The 18,129-nt window shown below is 40.6% G+C and overlaps 1 protein-coding gene across 1 annotated transcript in view; it reads right to left on the bottom strand.

Moving 5' to 3' along the window:
• Positions 1 to 313: 313 nt before the first annotated feature.
• LOC135200177 (zinc finger protein 271-like) overlaps positions 314 to 18,129 on the bottom strand; it is a 72,382-nt gene continuing 54,566 nt past the window's right edge. Inside the window, exon 2 of the mRNA XM_064228540.1 lies at positions 314 to 10,068. Within this exon, the coding sequence (XP_064084610.1) occupies positions 7,488 to 9,497 (2,010 nt within the window). The 5' untranslated portion in view covers positions 9,498 to 10,068 and the 3' untranslated portion in view covers positions 314 to 7,487. The remainder of the gene's footprint in view (positions 10,069 to 18,129) is intronic.

Here is an 18,129-nt window from a genome sequence, read left to right as displayed (position 1 = left end):
CTTCGAAAGTTAAACGGCCTTTCCAGCTTCACTGAAAGTAGTTCCTTATGTAAAGGACTGATGGTTTGTATATTGTGTAGATACAAACATTATTTAATAATTTACAAAGCAAGCCCTGTCTTATCACTTGACTGGTAAGCTTAAAACAGATTAATACTACAGTACTCTAGTCATTTACAAAGCAAGTCTTGTCTCAACATTTCTGACTGGTTAGTTTAAAACAGAATACTGTACAATAACCCAGTAGTTTAGTCAGCCCACTGGACACAAAGCATTAGGACTTATATAAAAAGTAAACAAATAAAACTGCATCTAATTTTCATTGATGTTTAATGAAATTATCAATCTTTTTACTTCCACAATACATGACATTTCATGTTTACTTCTACTATGCATAACATTTCATGTAAATATTCAAGTTTACAACTGGTACATACTTATACAAGTGCATACACAAAATGCTGTATAACAAAAGGATGAAAAATTAATGTCAACCAATGACAACACTAATTCCTGATTTGGAAATCATATGTATATGGGAACAAGAAAAGTGAAACAGACACCAGGAAATTTCTTAAACTAGTGCATACAGAACAGAGTTCAAAGAGTAAAACTGAGAAAAAACAAACTAATTTATTTTACCTTTGTATAAAGGTTATTTATACAACCATTTCATATCAACTTCACCATGGTCAAAATATTCTGGATCTGCCTTGACCTCTACAAAAGGATCTGCAAATAAGTTCAGTATGAACTTCCTCCAAATTCTCCTTCTCTTCTTTGATTAACAACAATGATGATTTTTCAGCTTCCATTTTCACAGGATGTTCTATGTACAATTCTTAATCCTACTGAGAATCTGGTGTAATTTTCTTCAATTTGGAATACGTACTCTTTAATAAATAAAATTTCACCAATCAAAAAGCATAACAAAATTTTAAAGTGATTTGTATTTTTCCAAACTATACAAACATGAGGTCTTTACAAAAGGAATATGCTTTAGCGTAGCTGGACACGGCCGTTTAACTTTTAAACAAGTTGGTTAGGTAGTTAACTAACGGTCACTGGGTGAAAGTCCTGCCCAATTGGCCGTTAAGCATTCATTTTGCCTTTGGGCCAGGTGTCAGACTGAGGGGTGGCATGAGGTGGACACATAACACTAAAAACCTAAGGTTTGTATAGTTGGGAAAAATAAAAATTACAGTGGACGACCCCATATTTGCGTTCTCGACGTTTGCAGACTCACGTATTTGCAGATTTCTCTATAGACAATATCTACCAATTATTTGCAGGAAATTTGCCTATTTGCAATATTTTTCTATGAGAAATATCCACAAATTACTGAATTTTCAGATCAATTTCATGATTAAATGCATTTTTTGTGATAAAACTATTTTTAAAAAACCAGGTAAAAGCATTTTTAGTGGGTTTTTCTTGAGTTTGAACTAACAAAATAGGCAGTTTTAAGCATTTTTAAAGGGTTTTTAAGTATTCGCCAGATTCTAGCTATTTGCAGGGGGGTGGGGGGAACTGGTACGCATCCTCCGTGAATGCGGGGAGTCCACTGCACTTTTAAATATTTGCCATTTACATGTTCCTACATAATATAAAGACCATTGATCTTTACATATGGAAGACTTACTTCTAAGTAGGAGTAGTCTGAGGACGCTTCTAAACTGACTGGTAGTTCGCCACCCCTGGGTCACTTCCTAGTCATGTAGATCGGGGAAGGGACCATTGCCTCTGACATCTGAACAGAGAATGGGAAATGCTTGTTCAGCTGTCAGGTTTCTGAGCCTTTTTGAATGAATGGTTATAAAGCAACATTATTCGAAAAGGGGCTAAGCAATTGGTTTGTTAGAGAGAGGGTTGGCATTGCTTCTACATCTAACTAAAATTTTAGGAAATAAAATGGGAACTAGATTATGAAAATTACCTGCATCAACGCCAGTTCCAGCAAGTGATGGCCTGACCTATCCTCTGCTCACAGGGGGAGGAAGGATGATGAACAAAGGAGAAAGGAGGAGAGTCCAGTCATTCACACACATACTCTCTCTTTCATAACTGAGCACCTTAGGCAAGATGCTTCCTGTCCTCTTAGGGAAGCCAGGTACCTGACTTGTTGAGCAGCCACCACAGGACCCATGGAAAACATGTCCAAGGACTTAAGGGGTAATGTCCCGAAGGTAAAAGGAGGTGAAGGGGGTCTGGCGCAACCACACCCCTGCCTTCAATACCTGAGGAACTGACAGAAGATTCTTCCTGAATGCAAGGGACAGAGCAATGCCCCTGACTTTGTGGGCTCTCACCCGACTCACTAGGATTCTCCTCACTCGAAGCAGAGTACACTCATTCGATCATCTCACAAAAACATAAAGACATGGTGTTCTTTGATACCTCTTTCTTGGTCAAGCCAATACAGGCAGTCCCTGGTTATCAGTGGGGGTTCCATTCCTGAAGGTGTGACAATAACCGAAAATCTGCGATAATAGCGCCAATCCCGGGTTATCGACCCTGATAACTGGGATTGGCGCCAATAATTGGGGACTGGTGCTGGTAACCAGTGATCGACGAATATCAGCACTGAAAATACAGTTACCGTCATCGCTAGAAAAGCGCTGAAAAACTGGATTGCCGAGAACTGGGGATACTCAGGCAGGAGGTGTCAAATCTTCTTTAGATAGTACCACAGCATTCTAATTTGACAGAGTAGCATCTCATTTGGATTATCAGCAACCAAGTCCTCTAGGGAGGGGATCATAAAGGACTCGAATCTGGCGTCAAGAGACCGACGGATGCTATGTCTTTACTCCAAAGTCCAGGACAAAATAAAGAGTAACTGATCCCTATCTCCTCATGTGTTTCACACTGAAATAAAGAACATGAAGTTTACCCACTCTCTTCGCTGATGCCAGGCCAAGCAAGAAGACGGTCTTGAGAGTCAGATTCCTGTCTGATGATCCTCATAAAGGCTTGTGCAATGCACAAGTGAGGCTCCATAAAACTACGAGTCACATCCCACTCAGGGGGACTGAGTCCCCTGGGAAGAAAAACATTTTGAAGCTCTTCATCAGCAAAAAATTTCCCACGAGGAGGAGATATCTACATCCCTCAGATAGATGACTAGAACCAAGCCAGCCCTATAGCCCTTAACAGCTGATAAAGATAGGAGTTTCTCTTGGTGAAGAAAGACAAGGAAGCCTACTACCTGTTGAATAGTAGCTCCAACCAGAGAGAGACCCTGCCTACGAAACCAACCATAGACGGCCCACATCCCTTGGTATACAGCTGCAGAGGACTGTCACAGGTATCCAGACATCTCTGTTAACTGTGCAAAGAGAAGTAGAGCTAGCAGGTCTGGATACCATACTGCACGTAGTCACTAGGGAGCTACCCAGGTCATTCTGAGACTTGGGGTGGTTATTACCCTGTTGATCACCCTTTAAATCAGACGAAAAGGAAAGAAGACATAAGTGTCCTGGTCATCCCATGGGTGTTGGAAGGCTTCCTCTGCTATGGACCCTGGATCTAGAACAATGGAACAAAACATTGCAGCTTCCTCTTGTGCCAAGTGACAAGCAGGTTGATGGAAGGAAGATCCCAAATGCTGAACAGCCTTTCCTTGACATCTGTGTGAAGGGACCATTCTGTCCCTATAACTTGACCCTGGCGACTGAGCTTGTCTACCACTACATTCCTCTTGCCTGGAATTTATCTGGCTGACAGCTCCACCAAGAGTGCTACCGCCCACTCGTGCACCTGCATCATCAACATGTGAAGCAAACGAGACACTAGGCCTACATGCTTGTTGACATATCCCACTACTGTAGTCCTTTGGTGAGCCAGTTACATATGAACAGAAATAGACCAGGTTGCTGGTGAGGGATGGTCAAAACTGAAAGGGGAGTAGACAGCCCTCCTGAAGGACATATGTTACCCCTGTCTTGGCTCTGTATTGTTGCCAAGTTGCCCAGTGGCTCAACAGGCACCCACCACCAACAGCAGCATGTAGAGGGGAATGCCGACCCTAGTGTCCTCCTCTCTTCTTCTTACCTTTAACCCCCTTTCTGGTCTAGAAGGGAGGTTGAAAGGGGTGCGACTGCACTCATTTCTTAGCAGGAGCAGAAGAAGGCTGGGTGTTCCCCCCGATACCCTTCGCAGCCTGGTTCTTCTTGGGGCCTGTGGAGGAAGTGCTAGCCTGAACCAAAGGTTGGGCTGCAAGAGCACATAAAGACTTAGCAGTCTTGGTCACTGCCTGGTGAAAAAGACAGTCGTTGTCATTGATGCGACTCTTGTCCATCATAACATCTACCTGCTCCCTGGGAAAAAGAGGCGAACCCCAGCAATGGTACATTCCTCAGAGCCAGGGCAGATTCTTGGCCACCGAACTTGGAAATACAATTCAGGATAGCATCCATCAGTAAGACCAAATTCGCCTATAGGTTTGACGTCTGGTGGGTCAGGTAGGTGATCGCCCTACTTCCAAATTGGCACAGTCTCCTGAAGGAGGAATCCTGGGACAACAGATCCCTAGGAGAAGGCAACCTTGGACAGTGGTGTGAATGACTACAGGTCCAGCCAGGAGACTGTCTGGAAGGGTGCCATGGCAGTGGCTTCTGGGTTCGCTGTTTCTTATTGCGTGAGAGCAATGCTCTTTCTTGGCAGTAAGGTGCTGCAGCAACAGACCCGGAACCTTAGCGAACCAAGTCTGGGTCAACCTGTTTCATCGGCAGTGGCTCTTCCGAGGGCAAGTAGTACTTCTTTTGTCAAGGCAGAGGAGGGGGAAGAAGCTTGTCTAAGAGGGAGAGCGACTGCATACTCTCGGGTGTGAGCTTGTGCTGTCCTCACAACATGCTCCAGTCTTCTTCGAGGCCATGGCCTCCGGCCAAAAAGAAGACTGTGTAGGGGTGCCTCCTTGATGCTTCTCAGAGTGCGCAGGCTCTGGAGTCAGCAGCACCTGAATGGGACTCTGTCTACATACTCAGACGAGTGGTGGCAGGAGGTGAAGAAGCACCAGCTTGCTTCTCCACTTGCTCTCATGTAGTGCCTTCACCAGACCGAGGAGCAGACTCCTTCATGCTGGTGGAGGTGATTTGAGGTTTTGTAGACACCCAAGTACCTGGAGAGTCACTATCCTGCTTAGACGGTTGTGTACTCAATGCTCACAAATCACATATGCGATCATCAGTAGCTTTCTCGAGTCGAGGTAGGCACTACACTAGTTCTGGAAGGTGACTTCCCCAAACTAGTTTCGGGTATACAAGTACTCTTGGACTCATGCACTGGAAGCTCCCAAATCACAAGGTCTCAAAGAGACCTGTGACATGGCTCCCAAGTCTGAAGACTGGGGAGTGAGCGAGACCCCCATCTCCCCCCCCCCATGGAGGGAGGCACCAAGTCAAACAACCCATGGTAGGACTTCTTCCAGGCAGGTCAAGCAACCTTCTTCCTCCTCTGGTGGGCCTTGGAAGAAGAAGGGGAGGAGGCAGCAGATGACGACAAGGAAGACGATGAAGATGAAGACGACGACACCTTTTGGTTCTATCCCCGATGAAGGGGGGAGCAGAGACAACACTAAAAGGTATGGCAGGGGGTGCGGTGATGCTGGGTCAACAATAGCCGGGGTCATCAACAGAGGGGTGTGTGTGGTAATGTTCATAAGCATCTTAGCCATTGCAGTCATCATGACAGTTAATGTGAGACTGTCACTGCACAGAGTCACAGGAGGCATAGCAAGGGTGTGAGAAGCCCTCAGGTGACACAGCAAGCTCTGCACTGAGGGAATCCCCTGGAGACCTAGGAGTCTCTCCCAGAGATCCTCGATCTCCACCACAGCTGAAAGGGAAGTAGGGTTGGGGTTGGTAGTCTCTTCTTGCCCCAAAGGGGATTCCTCCCCTCCTGAATGAGCAGAGACCATCCTAGCAGAGGTTGTCCTAATTACCAGCACTTTAACATGTTGACTCCCGCCTGACAAAGCAACCGAAGATGACAAAGGGGAGATTGCTCCAATAGGAGTGACAGCAAAGCAAGGAAGTTCTAAAGGAGGAAGGATAGGAACTAAATGGATTGGCAAACAACTGTGTAGTTGGGGTGTGTTACTGCTGGACAACACCTTGAGAGTCCTCTCCTTGTACTTCCTCATCTGTGAGTACTTCACCCACTGCACTGGTGACCAGTTCCAAACGCTTACTACAAGTAGTGTCAAGATTATACAAGCAATCCCTGGTTATCTGTGGCCTCAGTTATTGCCAATCCAGTTTTATGGCGTTTGTCTAGCAATGAGGATAACTGAATTTTAGGGGCCACAATGTGCTGATCCCCGCTTAATAATGCCACCGATCCCCAGTCATCAAAGCCAATAACCAAGGATTGGCAGCAATAACTGTGGATCGGTGCTATATCTCTGATTTTTGGATATCATTGTGCCACTGAGAACAGAATCACCAGCGGATCGGCACTATATCTCTGATTTTCAGATATCGTTGCGCCATTGGGAACAGAATCACCACCAATAACCGGGGACTGCTTGTACAGTAATGCCCCTGCGACTAGTGCCAAGGACATGAGCGTCAACATTAAGAACAGGTGGTGATGGGTACAGGTTCTAGAGGCAGTAACTGGGCATTTGCACCTGGCACTACCCTTGCACACCTTAGGCTTAACAAATTTGTGGATTTGCATAATAGTAGCATTAGACAAACACAGAAAAAGCACAAAAGATGTATCACAACACAAAACAGGCAACAATCCCACCAGGAGAGTAGACTAAAAACAAAGCAAAATGGCAGGCAAGGTAGAGGGCAACACAACGGCTCCATACAGCATGATGGCTGAAAGCAAAGTGACGTGTACCAGCTGGGTGGGCCAGACTCCCATCTGGCATCCAGTAGATAACTACCTAACTAACTTGTTTAAATGTTAAACAGCCATATCCAGCTACGCTGAAGCATATCCCTTATATACAGAAAGACAGTTTGTATATTTTGTAGGAACAGGTATGGTTTTAGCATTCAGTACAGTACATTTAATTACCTCATAAATATTATGAGTTTTCATGAGTAACCTAAAGGTATTTGAAACTGTCTAGCATTTTTGACATTAGGACTGGAGAATGTCCTCTCTCTACAATGATTTCCGATATGTACCTTGAGAATTTCAGAATTAGAAAACTACTTGAACAAACATCAAGTACAGGCAGTACCTGGTTATCGGCAGACTCAGTTAATGGCAATCCGGTTTTATGGGGCTTGTCTAGCGCTATAAAATCAGCGATTTGTGGCGCCATAATGGCCAGGTTTGAGTTATTGGCGCCATAAAGTGCCAAAAATAGAGTTATGGTACGATAACATACTTAACAGGCGGCATTATCCAAAACTTGGTGCCATAAATCGCAGAATTTAGGTTAATGGCAGTTTTCCCTTATCTTTTGAGAGTTGAAAGGACCTGAACCAGAAACTTTGACATACAGAGCAAGTGAATGGTTTCTCTCATGTATGAATTCTCATGTGTTTTTTTAAAGTACTTTGATGAGAAAAAATTTTCTCACATACAGAGCAAGTATATAGCTTCTCCCCTGTATGAGAGCTCATGTGTATTTTGAGATTACTTTGACGAGAAAAACTTCTTTGGCATACAGAGCAGCTATATGGTTTCTCACCCGTATGAGTTCTCATGTGTGGTTTGAGATCACTTTGATGAGAAAAACTTCTTTGACATACAGAGCAAGAATATGGTTTCTCTCCAGTATGAGTTCTCATGTGTGGTTTAAGATGACTTTGACGAGAAAAACTTCTTTGACATACAGAACAAGTATATGGTTTCTCTCCAGTATGAGTTCTCATATGTTTTTTGAGATCACTTGATTCAGAAAAACTTCTTTGACATACTGAGCAAGTGAATGATTTCTCTCCTCTATGAGTTCTCATGTGGGATTTCAGGTCACACACCTGTGAAAATGTCCTTTGGCATTCAGTACAAGTTATTTCTTTCTCTGCTGTGTTGCTCCTCGTTGAAAACACTTCTATTCTACCCAAATGTCTCTTTTCTTCTGCGATACCGACATTCTTTCCGCTTTCCACATCAAAACTCGAGTGGTCTTCTTCACTATCTGTAGGCTGGCCTGTATATTTTACATCAACTTCACCACAATCAATATATTCTGGCTCCCCCTTCCCTTCTATGGAAGAATCTACAAATAAAGATCCATCAACTGTAATTTTACTATGTTTATCTTCCAAATTGTCATTTTCTTGTTTGAATAAATGAGACCTCATGTGTATTTTGAGATTACTGTAACGAGAAAAACTTCTCTGACATACCGAGCAAGAATAAGGTTTCTCTCCTGTATGAGTTCTCATGTGTGTTTTAAGATCACTTTGACGAGAAAAACTTCTTTGACATACAGAGCAAGAATATGGTTTCTCTCCTGTATGAGTTCTCATGTGTGGTTTAAGATGACTTTGACGAGAAAAACTCCTTTGACATATAGAGCATGAATATGGTTTCTCTCCTGTATGAGTTCTCATGTGTTTTTTGAGATCACCTGATTCAGAAAAACTTCTTTGACATACTGAGCAAGTGAAAAGTTTCTTCTTTCTGGTTTCCACATCAAAACTTGGATGGTCTTCTTCACTCTCTATATCCTGGTATGTATATTTCACATCAACTTCACAATCAATATATTCTGGCTCTGCCTTGACTTCTATGGAAGAATCTACAAATACAGATCCATCAACTGTGATTTTGCTATGTTCATCTTCCAAATTATCATTTTTTTGTTTCTTTAAATGATATCTCATGTGTATTGTGAGATTACTTTGACGAGAAAAACGTTTTTGACATACCGAGCAAGTATATGGTTTCTCTCCTGTATGAGTTCTCATGTGTGTTTTTCGATGACTTTGACGTGAAAAGCTTCTTTGACATACCGAGCAAGTATATGGTTTCTCTCCTGTATGAGTTCTCATGTGTGTTTTGAGATCACCTGATGCATAAAAACTTTTTTGACATACTGAGCAAGTGAATGGTTTCTCTCCTGTATGAGTTTTCATGTGTCTTTTGAGAGCACGTAGGAAAGAATAACTATTTTGACATAAAGAGCAAGTGAACCGCTTCTCTCCTGTATGAGTTCTCATGAGGGATTTCTGGTTGCACATCTGTGAAAATGTCCCTTGGCCTTCAGTTGTACCCAAATGTCTATTTTCTTCTGCAATACAGATCTTTCTGCGTTCCACATCAAAACTTAAATGGTCTTCTTCACTCTCTACAAGCTGGCATGTATCTTTTACATCAACTTCATCACAATCAATATATTCTGGCTCTGCCTTGACTTCTATGGTAGTATCTACAAATACAGATCCATCAACTGTGATTTCAGTATGTTCATCCTCAAAATTGTCATTTTCTTGTTTGATTAAAGGCAAAACTGAGTTTTCAGCTTCCATTCTCAAAAGATGTTGAATGTATAGCTTTGAAACAAAGTCAGTTTTCAGTTTCATCCAAGAGAAGCTCTCAAAATGAACCAACTATTGCCAAACCTTCAGACAGTGAAATTGCTGGAATGAGAGGAAGCACTGAAGTCAACAATTTTCATTCATGTGATCACAAAGTCTGCATCTCATAGAATGGTAGGTTGCATCCAGGTCTTTTGCAAGTTCAAAATAATCCTAGCTCATTTACAGCCTGCTTTCAATGATACTGGAAATCAAATAGTATTCCTATAACAAAACAAGACTTCTGACACCATAAAGGAGTCAAATCTAGTACACACATAAAACACAATTATATCAATTAAAAAACAAAATGTTTCATATGACCAACTACACTTCTTATAACAAATTATTTCTAAATTAACAATGTAACATAGAGGCAAACAAAATATTCAGTCATTAATGCAAACTGTCACATAAAACATTACACTAATTTAATGTCAAATTTTCAAATCAGATGATTTTTTCTTCAGTATAAAAAACCTGTAATATATGATGTAAATAACAAAAATGGAGTCAAAATCTTCTCAAACTGCATTACATCGACGACCTCGTGAAAGTTTCCTCTGCTGGTGATACTCTGAAATAATAAAAATAAATAAAAGTAAAAATGTGCTCTGATATTATAACACTGTCCATAGCAAACACAAAATCAGATATTCACAAAAATTTCATGTATCATTATAAGTTTGTTTTAACTTTAAAACATATGTCCCTTGGCAAAAAGGGATTTTGACGAAGGAAAAATCTATTTCTGGGCGAGGGTTCGTGTCGCCCAGTGAAATAATCCTAAAGTTCATAATTTCTAGGTAAATGATACTAACATATACCAGAGAAAAATAAATTCAGGAGGATGTCAGTATAACTGACTCGCTCACCCTAAATAAAAGAGGGTGTTGGTATGGTTTCTGGGGCGAGTGAGACCACCACCACGAACCTCTTGCCATTTAGAATTCTCCTACACCAGAATCCCCCTCCTGAAAGAGCCGATCCACAGTCGGAGACAGCAACTACTACTACTATGCTACGTACCACACCGACTGCAGCGCCTCTGGTGGTCATCCTTGTTGTTAGATGCCAATCTTGGGCTGCAGGGCGGGACATATGGGGAGATTTCACTGGGCAACACGAACCCTCGCCCAGAAATAGATTTTTCCTTCGTCAAAATCCCTTTTCTGGGCTCAGTTCGTGTCGCTACGTGAAATAGTACCAGAGAAATAGCACAAGATTGTAAAGCAAAAGTGGAAGGTCTCAATAAAACTAAGAAGTAAAACAAATAAATATAATGTTATTGAGAACTTAAAAGTTATCATACAGATAAATTTAACTTAAGGGGGCCGGCCAGAACCCCTATATATGGTGGTATAGGGCAAAAAATGCAAAGTCATGAAAAAATTCATGGAGCTTCATATGGCAATTGAGAATATGTATACAAAATATTTCGTCAAAATTCCTCTTACTTTCGTAGTTACAGGGTAATTAGTTAACCCTTAAACGCCGACTGGACGTATTTTACGTCGACATTTTTTGTCTCTCGGGTGCCGACTGGACGTATTTTACGTCGACATACAAAAGTTTTTTTAAAAATTCGCGGAAAAATACTTTTAGGCCTACCAGCCGAAAACTCTTGAATCACGCGCCTTGGGGGATGCTGGGAGTTCACGGATCAAGGTGTTGTTTTGTTTACAATCGTTACGCAGGCGCGCAAGCACGAATTTCTTTCTTGCCGCACTAAAAAGTATCTGTGACACATCTCGGAAATTATTTCGTCACTTTGACATAATTTTTTTACCATTTTAAATTAGCTGTTACATGGACTATTATATATGAAAATGTGCGCATTTTTATGTAGAATACAACAAAAAAATACTCATGATTGTAGCTTTTTATCAGTTTTGAGATATTTTCATATAAATAACGATAAGTGACAAAATTTCAACCTTCGGTCAACTTTGACTCTACCGAAATGGTCGAAAAACGCAATTGTAAGCTAAAACTCTTATATTTTAGTAATATTCAATCATTTAACTTAATTTTGCAACTAATTGGAAGTCTCTAGCACAATATTTCGATTTATGGTGAATTTATGAAAAAACTTTTTCCTTACGTCCGCGCGGTAACTTCCGAAAATAATCATACATGCGATTGTGGTAATGTTTGCACCATTTTAAATTAGCAGTTACATAAAGTTTTATATATGAAAATGTGCGCAATTTCATGCACAATACAACTAAAAACAACACATGGTTGTAGCTTTTATCAATTTTGAAATATTTTCATATAAAAAATGATATTGTTATGATACAATAAAGTTTCATACATACTTACCTGGCAGATATATACATAGCGACGACGGAGTCTTAGCTATGTATATATCTGACAGGTAAGTTGATTGTATGAAAATGATGTGACAAATTTTCAACCTTCGGTCAATTTTGACTCTACCGAAATGGTCGAAAAATGCAATTGTAAGCTAAAACGCTTATATTCTAGTAATATTCAAGCATTTACCTTCATTTTGCAACAAATTGGAAGTCTCTAGCACAATATTTCGATTTATGGTGAATTTATGAAAAAAATAACATTTTCTTTACGTCCGCGCGGTAACTCTTCCGAAAAAATCATACGTGCAATTGTGGTAATGTTTGCACCATTTTAAATTAGCTGTTACAAAGTTTTATATATGAAAATGTGCGCAATTTCATGTATAATACAACAAAAAATAGTTGAAGGTTGTAGCTTTTCTCATTTTTGAAATATTTGCATATAAATCACGATATATAGAAAAAAAACCACGTTCAGTCAAATTTGACTCTACCGAAATGGTCGAAAAACGCAATTGTAAGATAAAACTCTTACAGTCTAGTAATATTCAGTCATGTATCTTCATCGTGAAACAAATTCGAAGTCTCTAGCACAATATTTAAATTTATGGTGAATTTTTAAAAAAAACTTTCCTTCCCTCTGCGCGCGGATTCTCCGCCACAAATCTCCGAAATGCGTAAGTCCCATTCTCGGAATATTTGCTCCGTTTCATATTAGGCATTTCATAGAGTTTTATATATGAAAATGTGCGCAATTTCTTGTAGAATAAAACGAAAAATATTTGAAAGTTGTAGCTTTTCTTATTTCCGAAATAATTGCATATAAAAAAATATATATAAAAAAAATTAGACATTCGGTCAACTTTAACTCGTCAGATATGGTCGAAAACTGCATTTGTAAGCTAATATTCTTACATTATAGTAATATTCAATCATTTGTCTTCATTTTGAAAGAAATTGGAAGTCTCTAGGACAATATTTAGATTTATGGTGAATTTTTGAAAAAAATGTGTGTTTACGTCTGTGTGTTACGAATTCATGCATTATTTTGTGATAATATTTTCTCTGTGTTGCTTTTATCGTTTTACAATTTGTTATATACCAAAATGATCGCAATTTAGTGTACATTACAACGAAAAAAAAAGTAACTTGTTACCTTCAACCATTTTGCGCACAGCGCGATTTGAATACAATTATATATGAAATTTCGTTTTTGCGCTATCATATATCGCATTATTTATATAGGATAATGATAATTTTTTTCATTTCTGATGGTTACATACTAAACTTCAGGCAATGACAAAAAAAGGAGCCAAAAATGAACTCTTAATCTTCAAAACTAAGCGCGCTATGATTTTTTGTTTTTTTGAAAAAAATATTTTTTCCGCTCCCGCGCTCACTCTGAAACGTCTCCGGCACACGGGAGACATTTTTTTTTTTACCGCTTCGGCGTTTAAGGCTAACGTAACTCAATAAGCCTAAAACATTGATCCGTACAAGAAAATGCAATATTTCTTCTATTATCGTAAATTTTGATAATTATTTTCAAAGAAATTAGGAGAAATGGCATCTGTAGACATTCCCCGAGTCGAGAAGGAGACTTCAGGCTCAGCTACCAAGTCAAGTCCCGATTTAGTGCGATTACAGACTTCAAGTACATAGTCGACACGTTCCATTTCACCTCTGACATTCGCCTGCCTTTACGTATGTTTATGTATGTTTCGGCAAGAATTTCATCCTGCCAATGAGGAAAAGACAAGGAAAACATCTCGCTAACATACAGACGAAGAAAAATCGCTCACGTATTATTACAGAGTATCATAATATATGCGTAGTTAGTGAAGAGAGAGGGAAGGGTTGCTTAGTAACGCCCCCGTCTTGCTTGACAGCACACGTCACACTGTGCCCAAGGCTACCATCTTTGAGCAAAGAGATCTTCATTTATGATAAATAACAAAGTTTTGGTAATACCAAAAATGGAATATGAAATTCATAATAATCATGATTTATTAAATTGTCTTTGTAAAAAAAAAAAAGAGTACGCCTTCGAGTTTCACCTCTTGACATTCTCTTGCATTTACGTTTATTTATCTTTGTTTCGGGCAAGAATTTCATCATGCCAAAGAGGAAAATACAAGGAAAACATCTCGCTAACATACAGAAGAAGAAAATTTGCTGTAATAAGCCGAGTTAGTGAAAGGGAGAGAGAAAATTGCGTAGGAAGGAGTGCCCCATCTTGCCTCAAGCAGTGCCCCAGGCTGCGATATATGAGCAAAGGGATCATCATTTATGATTAAATTATGATAAATAAAATAGTTTTAGTTTATTAATACCCAAAAAAGAAATATACATTCATAATAATCATTATTTATTAACACTGTCTTTATAGAAATACGAAGGAAAACTTTGAACGCTCGTATCTCAAAACTATACTTATTGACCTTCAAAATCTATCTTCTCACTTAGTTTTGAAGCTATAACATTGGATTTTGGTATATAACTCAGAAAGACATTATAGAACAATCAAATAGAGCCCTTTTTTCCAATTTTTGTTTCGTATTTTTTTCATAATTTGTTTTCTCCTGATTTATAGGGTTTATTTTTTTACCATATTGAAAAATTCATATCTAGCAAAAAAATGACTTTTAGAAAAAAAAACTCTCCATTCGATTGGAGGTCTACATCAGGTCTATATATGGTAGTAATCCCAGGTCTTAATATTAAATATCAAGGGAGGAGATAGAATTTGAAAAATGGTTATTTTCAGGATAAATCGCCCTGGCGTCACAAAACCGAAGGTCAGAGGCGAAAATCATATGCGGTTTGGAGATGTCCCAAGTCACCTTATTAAGTGGTATGAATATCAAAGTCCTGTCCTTAAAAAAGGGCATTAGCCGGCCGGCCCCCTTAAAGTAAATAATGCAGACATATAGTTAACCTTAAAATTAAACTTATAGTACTAGTTATGATAACTTGAACAATATTAGTGAGTTACAATGCATATTGGGAAAATTACTCACTAAACTTATAATTATTATTAATAAATGGTACATTGATAAATGTCGGTGTGCTACCCTAGCATAAAAATAAGGGGAGCAACACCAACCAGAATCATAATATTTACAATAAAGTTGTGGGTGCCCCTAGCAAAAAAATAAGGGACACACCACTATAAACATCATCTTGGGCAGTTAAGGCTAAAGGACCATATAGAGCATAACAGTAGGTTAGGTGAAATATTAGCTGAGGCAGGTAGAAAGGAGATCTGGATCTTCAACTACAACTACTGTGCAATGTAAGGGGAAACTATGTTTCCCGCTGCCACTGCCGGAAATTTTAAAGATTCTAAGGACTTCAGATAATGACGCTTGAAAACTGTTGGCGATTTCCAGCCAGTATAGTACTTTTTTAAGTCGTCAAAGTTCATATGCTGGAAATAATTAATGGAGGTGGCTACTGCCCTGATGTCATGGGCTTTTGGATATGATTCAGGGTTTGCTTGTTTAATGAAGTAAAGGATCTGCTGCCTGATACCTTTTATTGAGATAGTGCCACCTCTTTCCCTCATGAAGAGGGGGCCTGAGGATCTAGAGGATGTCCTAGACAGAAAGGCTCGTAAGGTCATCACTGGACAAAGAGAAGGGTCTTGAGGAAGAGGGATGACTTTCCAAGGGGCCCATCTCATCAAAGGATCCTCATTTTTTGCCAGAAAACTACCATCTGGGGAAAGTAGAACCTCTCCTGAAGGGAGGAATTCTACATGTCCCGCATCTCTGGAAAGAGCCGACAGTTCTGATATTCTAGCTCCTGAAGCCAGACTCAGCAAGAATAGCGTCTTTCTTAGTAACATTATGAATGAGCAAGAAGTGTTGTCAGTGTCTGAGGCCAGTTTGAGGACATCATTCAAAAACCATGATACTGAATTAGGTCTTTCAGAAGGTCTGAGGCTAGCACAAGCTTTAGGAATAGACGTAAAGTAAGAGTCTGTTAAGTCTATTTGAAAACCCAACTGAAAAGTTTTCTTTAAAGCTGATTTATTAGTGGTAATAGTACTAGCTGCTAATCCTTTTTCAAATAAATATCTGAAGAAGGATATAGCTGAATTGACTGTCATGGTTGTGGTGTTTGTTCCCTTCAGGAAAGATGCTAACTTCTTAACAGCAGAATCGTACTGTCTCAAAGTTGATTCCCTCTTATCTGATTCTAAGAAAAGAATATTCTGAGGATCGATATCTGCATCTTTTTTAGCCGCAAACTTCATGAAGTCCATAAAGTTAGGGTTTTGAGAATTCCTGAGGAAGCGAACACAGTCTTCATTTGTACTGACTGAGATAGTTTGGGGTTGGGAATCCGTCGAGGTCGAAGACCCAATTCCAGGAGCAGAGGGTACCAGTTGCTCTTGGGCCAGTCCGGGGCTACTAGAGCTACTTGTCCCTTGAAAGTCCTGAGTTTGTTCAGTACTTTCAATAGAAGATTCACTCGAGGAAAGATGTATATCTTCTTCCACTGATTCCAATCTATGGACATAGCGTATATGGCATATGCCAGAGGGTCCAGGTTGGGGGCCACATAGCAAGGTAGCTTGTGGTTTGCGAAAAGATCCACCTGAAGCCCCGGAACACTCCGGCGTATCCACTGGAATGACTTGTTGTCCAGGGACCACTCTGATTCTAGAGGAACTGATTGGGACAGGGCGTCTGCTATCACGTTTCTTACTCCCACCAAGTGGGTGGAGGATAGATGCCATTTGTACTTGTTTGCTAGGGAGAAAATGGCTATCATGACATGGTTCACATGTTTTGATTTGGATCCTCCCTTGTTGATGCAATGTACTACTACTGCGCTGTCCAAGACCAGTTTTATATGCGAGTTCTTTGGAGGAAGAAGCCTCTTCAGAGTGAGGAACACTGCCATAGCTTCCAATACATTTATGTGAAGCTGGCGGAACTGACGTGACCAGGTTCCTTGAACTTTCTTGAACTGAGAATATCCTCCCCACCCGCTTAGCGAGGCGTCCGTGTGGATAGTCAACGATGGAGGAGGATGCTGAAGAGGAACTGACTTGGACAGATTCTTTGACTCCGCCCATGGACGGAGATGATTGCGAAGAACTTGCGGGATTACTGACAACTTGTCTCGAGATTTGACATTTGCCCTTGAGCGCCAAACTCGATTTATGTCTTTCAGCCTTGCTTTTAACAGAACATCCGTCACTGATGCAAACTGGAGTGAACCTAGGATCCTTTCCTGGTTTCTCCTTGATGCTCGTTTGTTCTTGAGGAATTGCCTTACTAGCTTGGCTATTTCCTTCGTTTTGACCGCAGGAATTGACAAATTGACAAATTGTGGGAGGTCAAATCCCATTGAATGCCGAGCCATTGAAAACGAGACTCCGGTGTGAGTCTGGACTTTGTCCTGTTTATTTGAAACCCTAGATGTTCCAGGAATTGAATTACTTTGTTTGTGGCTCTGAGGCATTCCTCGACGGTTGACGCCCAAATTAGCCAATCGTCGAGGTACGCTACTACCATTATCCCTTGTGATCTCAGTTGTTGAACTACTACTTCCGCCATTTTCGTGAACACCCTGGGGGCTACGTTCAGCCTGAAGGGCATCACTTTGAAAGAGAATGCCTGGTCTCCCAGCTTGAAGCCTAGGTATGGGCGAAAATGTCTCGCGATTGGGATATGATAGTATGCATCTGTAAGATCGATAGAGATGATGACGGCCCCACGGGGAAGTAAGGTCCGCACCTGCGAGATGGTCAGCATTTTGAACTTGTCGCAACGAATGAATAAGTTTAGCCGGGACAAGTCTAAGATTCTTCTTTTTGATGAGCCTTTCTTTGGCACGCTGAATAAGCGTCCTTGAAACTTTAAATGCTTGACTCTTGACACTACCCCTTTCTGAAGGAGCTCTTCTGCATAATCTGCCAATTCCTTTGTTGGTAGCTGAAGGAATGATTTGGGTGGAGGGGGACCTTTGATCCAACTCCATCCCAGCCCTTTGGACACAATGCTCTGTGCCCAATTGCTGAACCCCCACCTGTGGCGGAAGAGGAACAGCCTCCCTCCTACCTGGGAGCTCTCACTGCTGTTGTGCGGGACGTGCTCCTCGTCCTCCACGGAAGTGCTTGCCTGCACCCCTCTGCTGAAAGGCACCTCTAGCCCTGCTTCCCATTGCGAACCTATTGAAGGTTTGAAAGGCTTGGCTTTCAAACACCTGGTTGAAAGCCGGGGAAACAGCGTAAGAGGTCGAGGGCTGGCTCTGTGGAGACAACGGGAGGATGGGCTGATTCTGCCCCTTTGTAGCTGCCG

This window comes from Macrobrachium nipponense, chromosome 26 (assembly GCF_015104395.2).
Source record: "Macrobrachium nipponense isolate FS-2020 chromosome 26, ASM1510439v2, whole genome shotgun sequence".
NCBI lineage: Eukaryota > Metazoa > Arthropoda > Malacostraca > Decapoda > Palaemonidae > Macrobrachium > Macrobrachium nipponense.
This window is presented reverse-complemented; position numbering and strand designations above follow the sequence as displayed.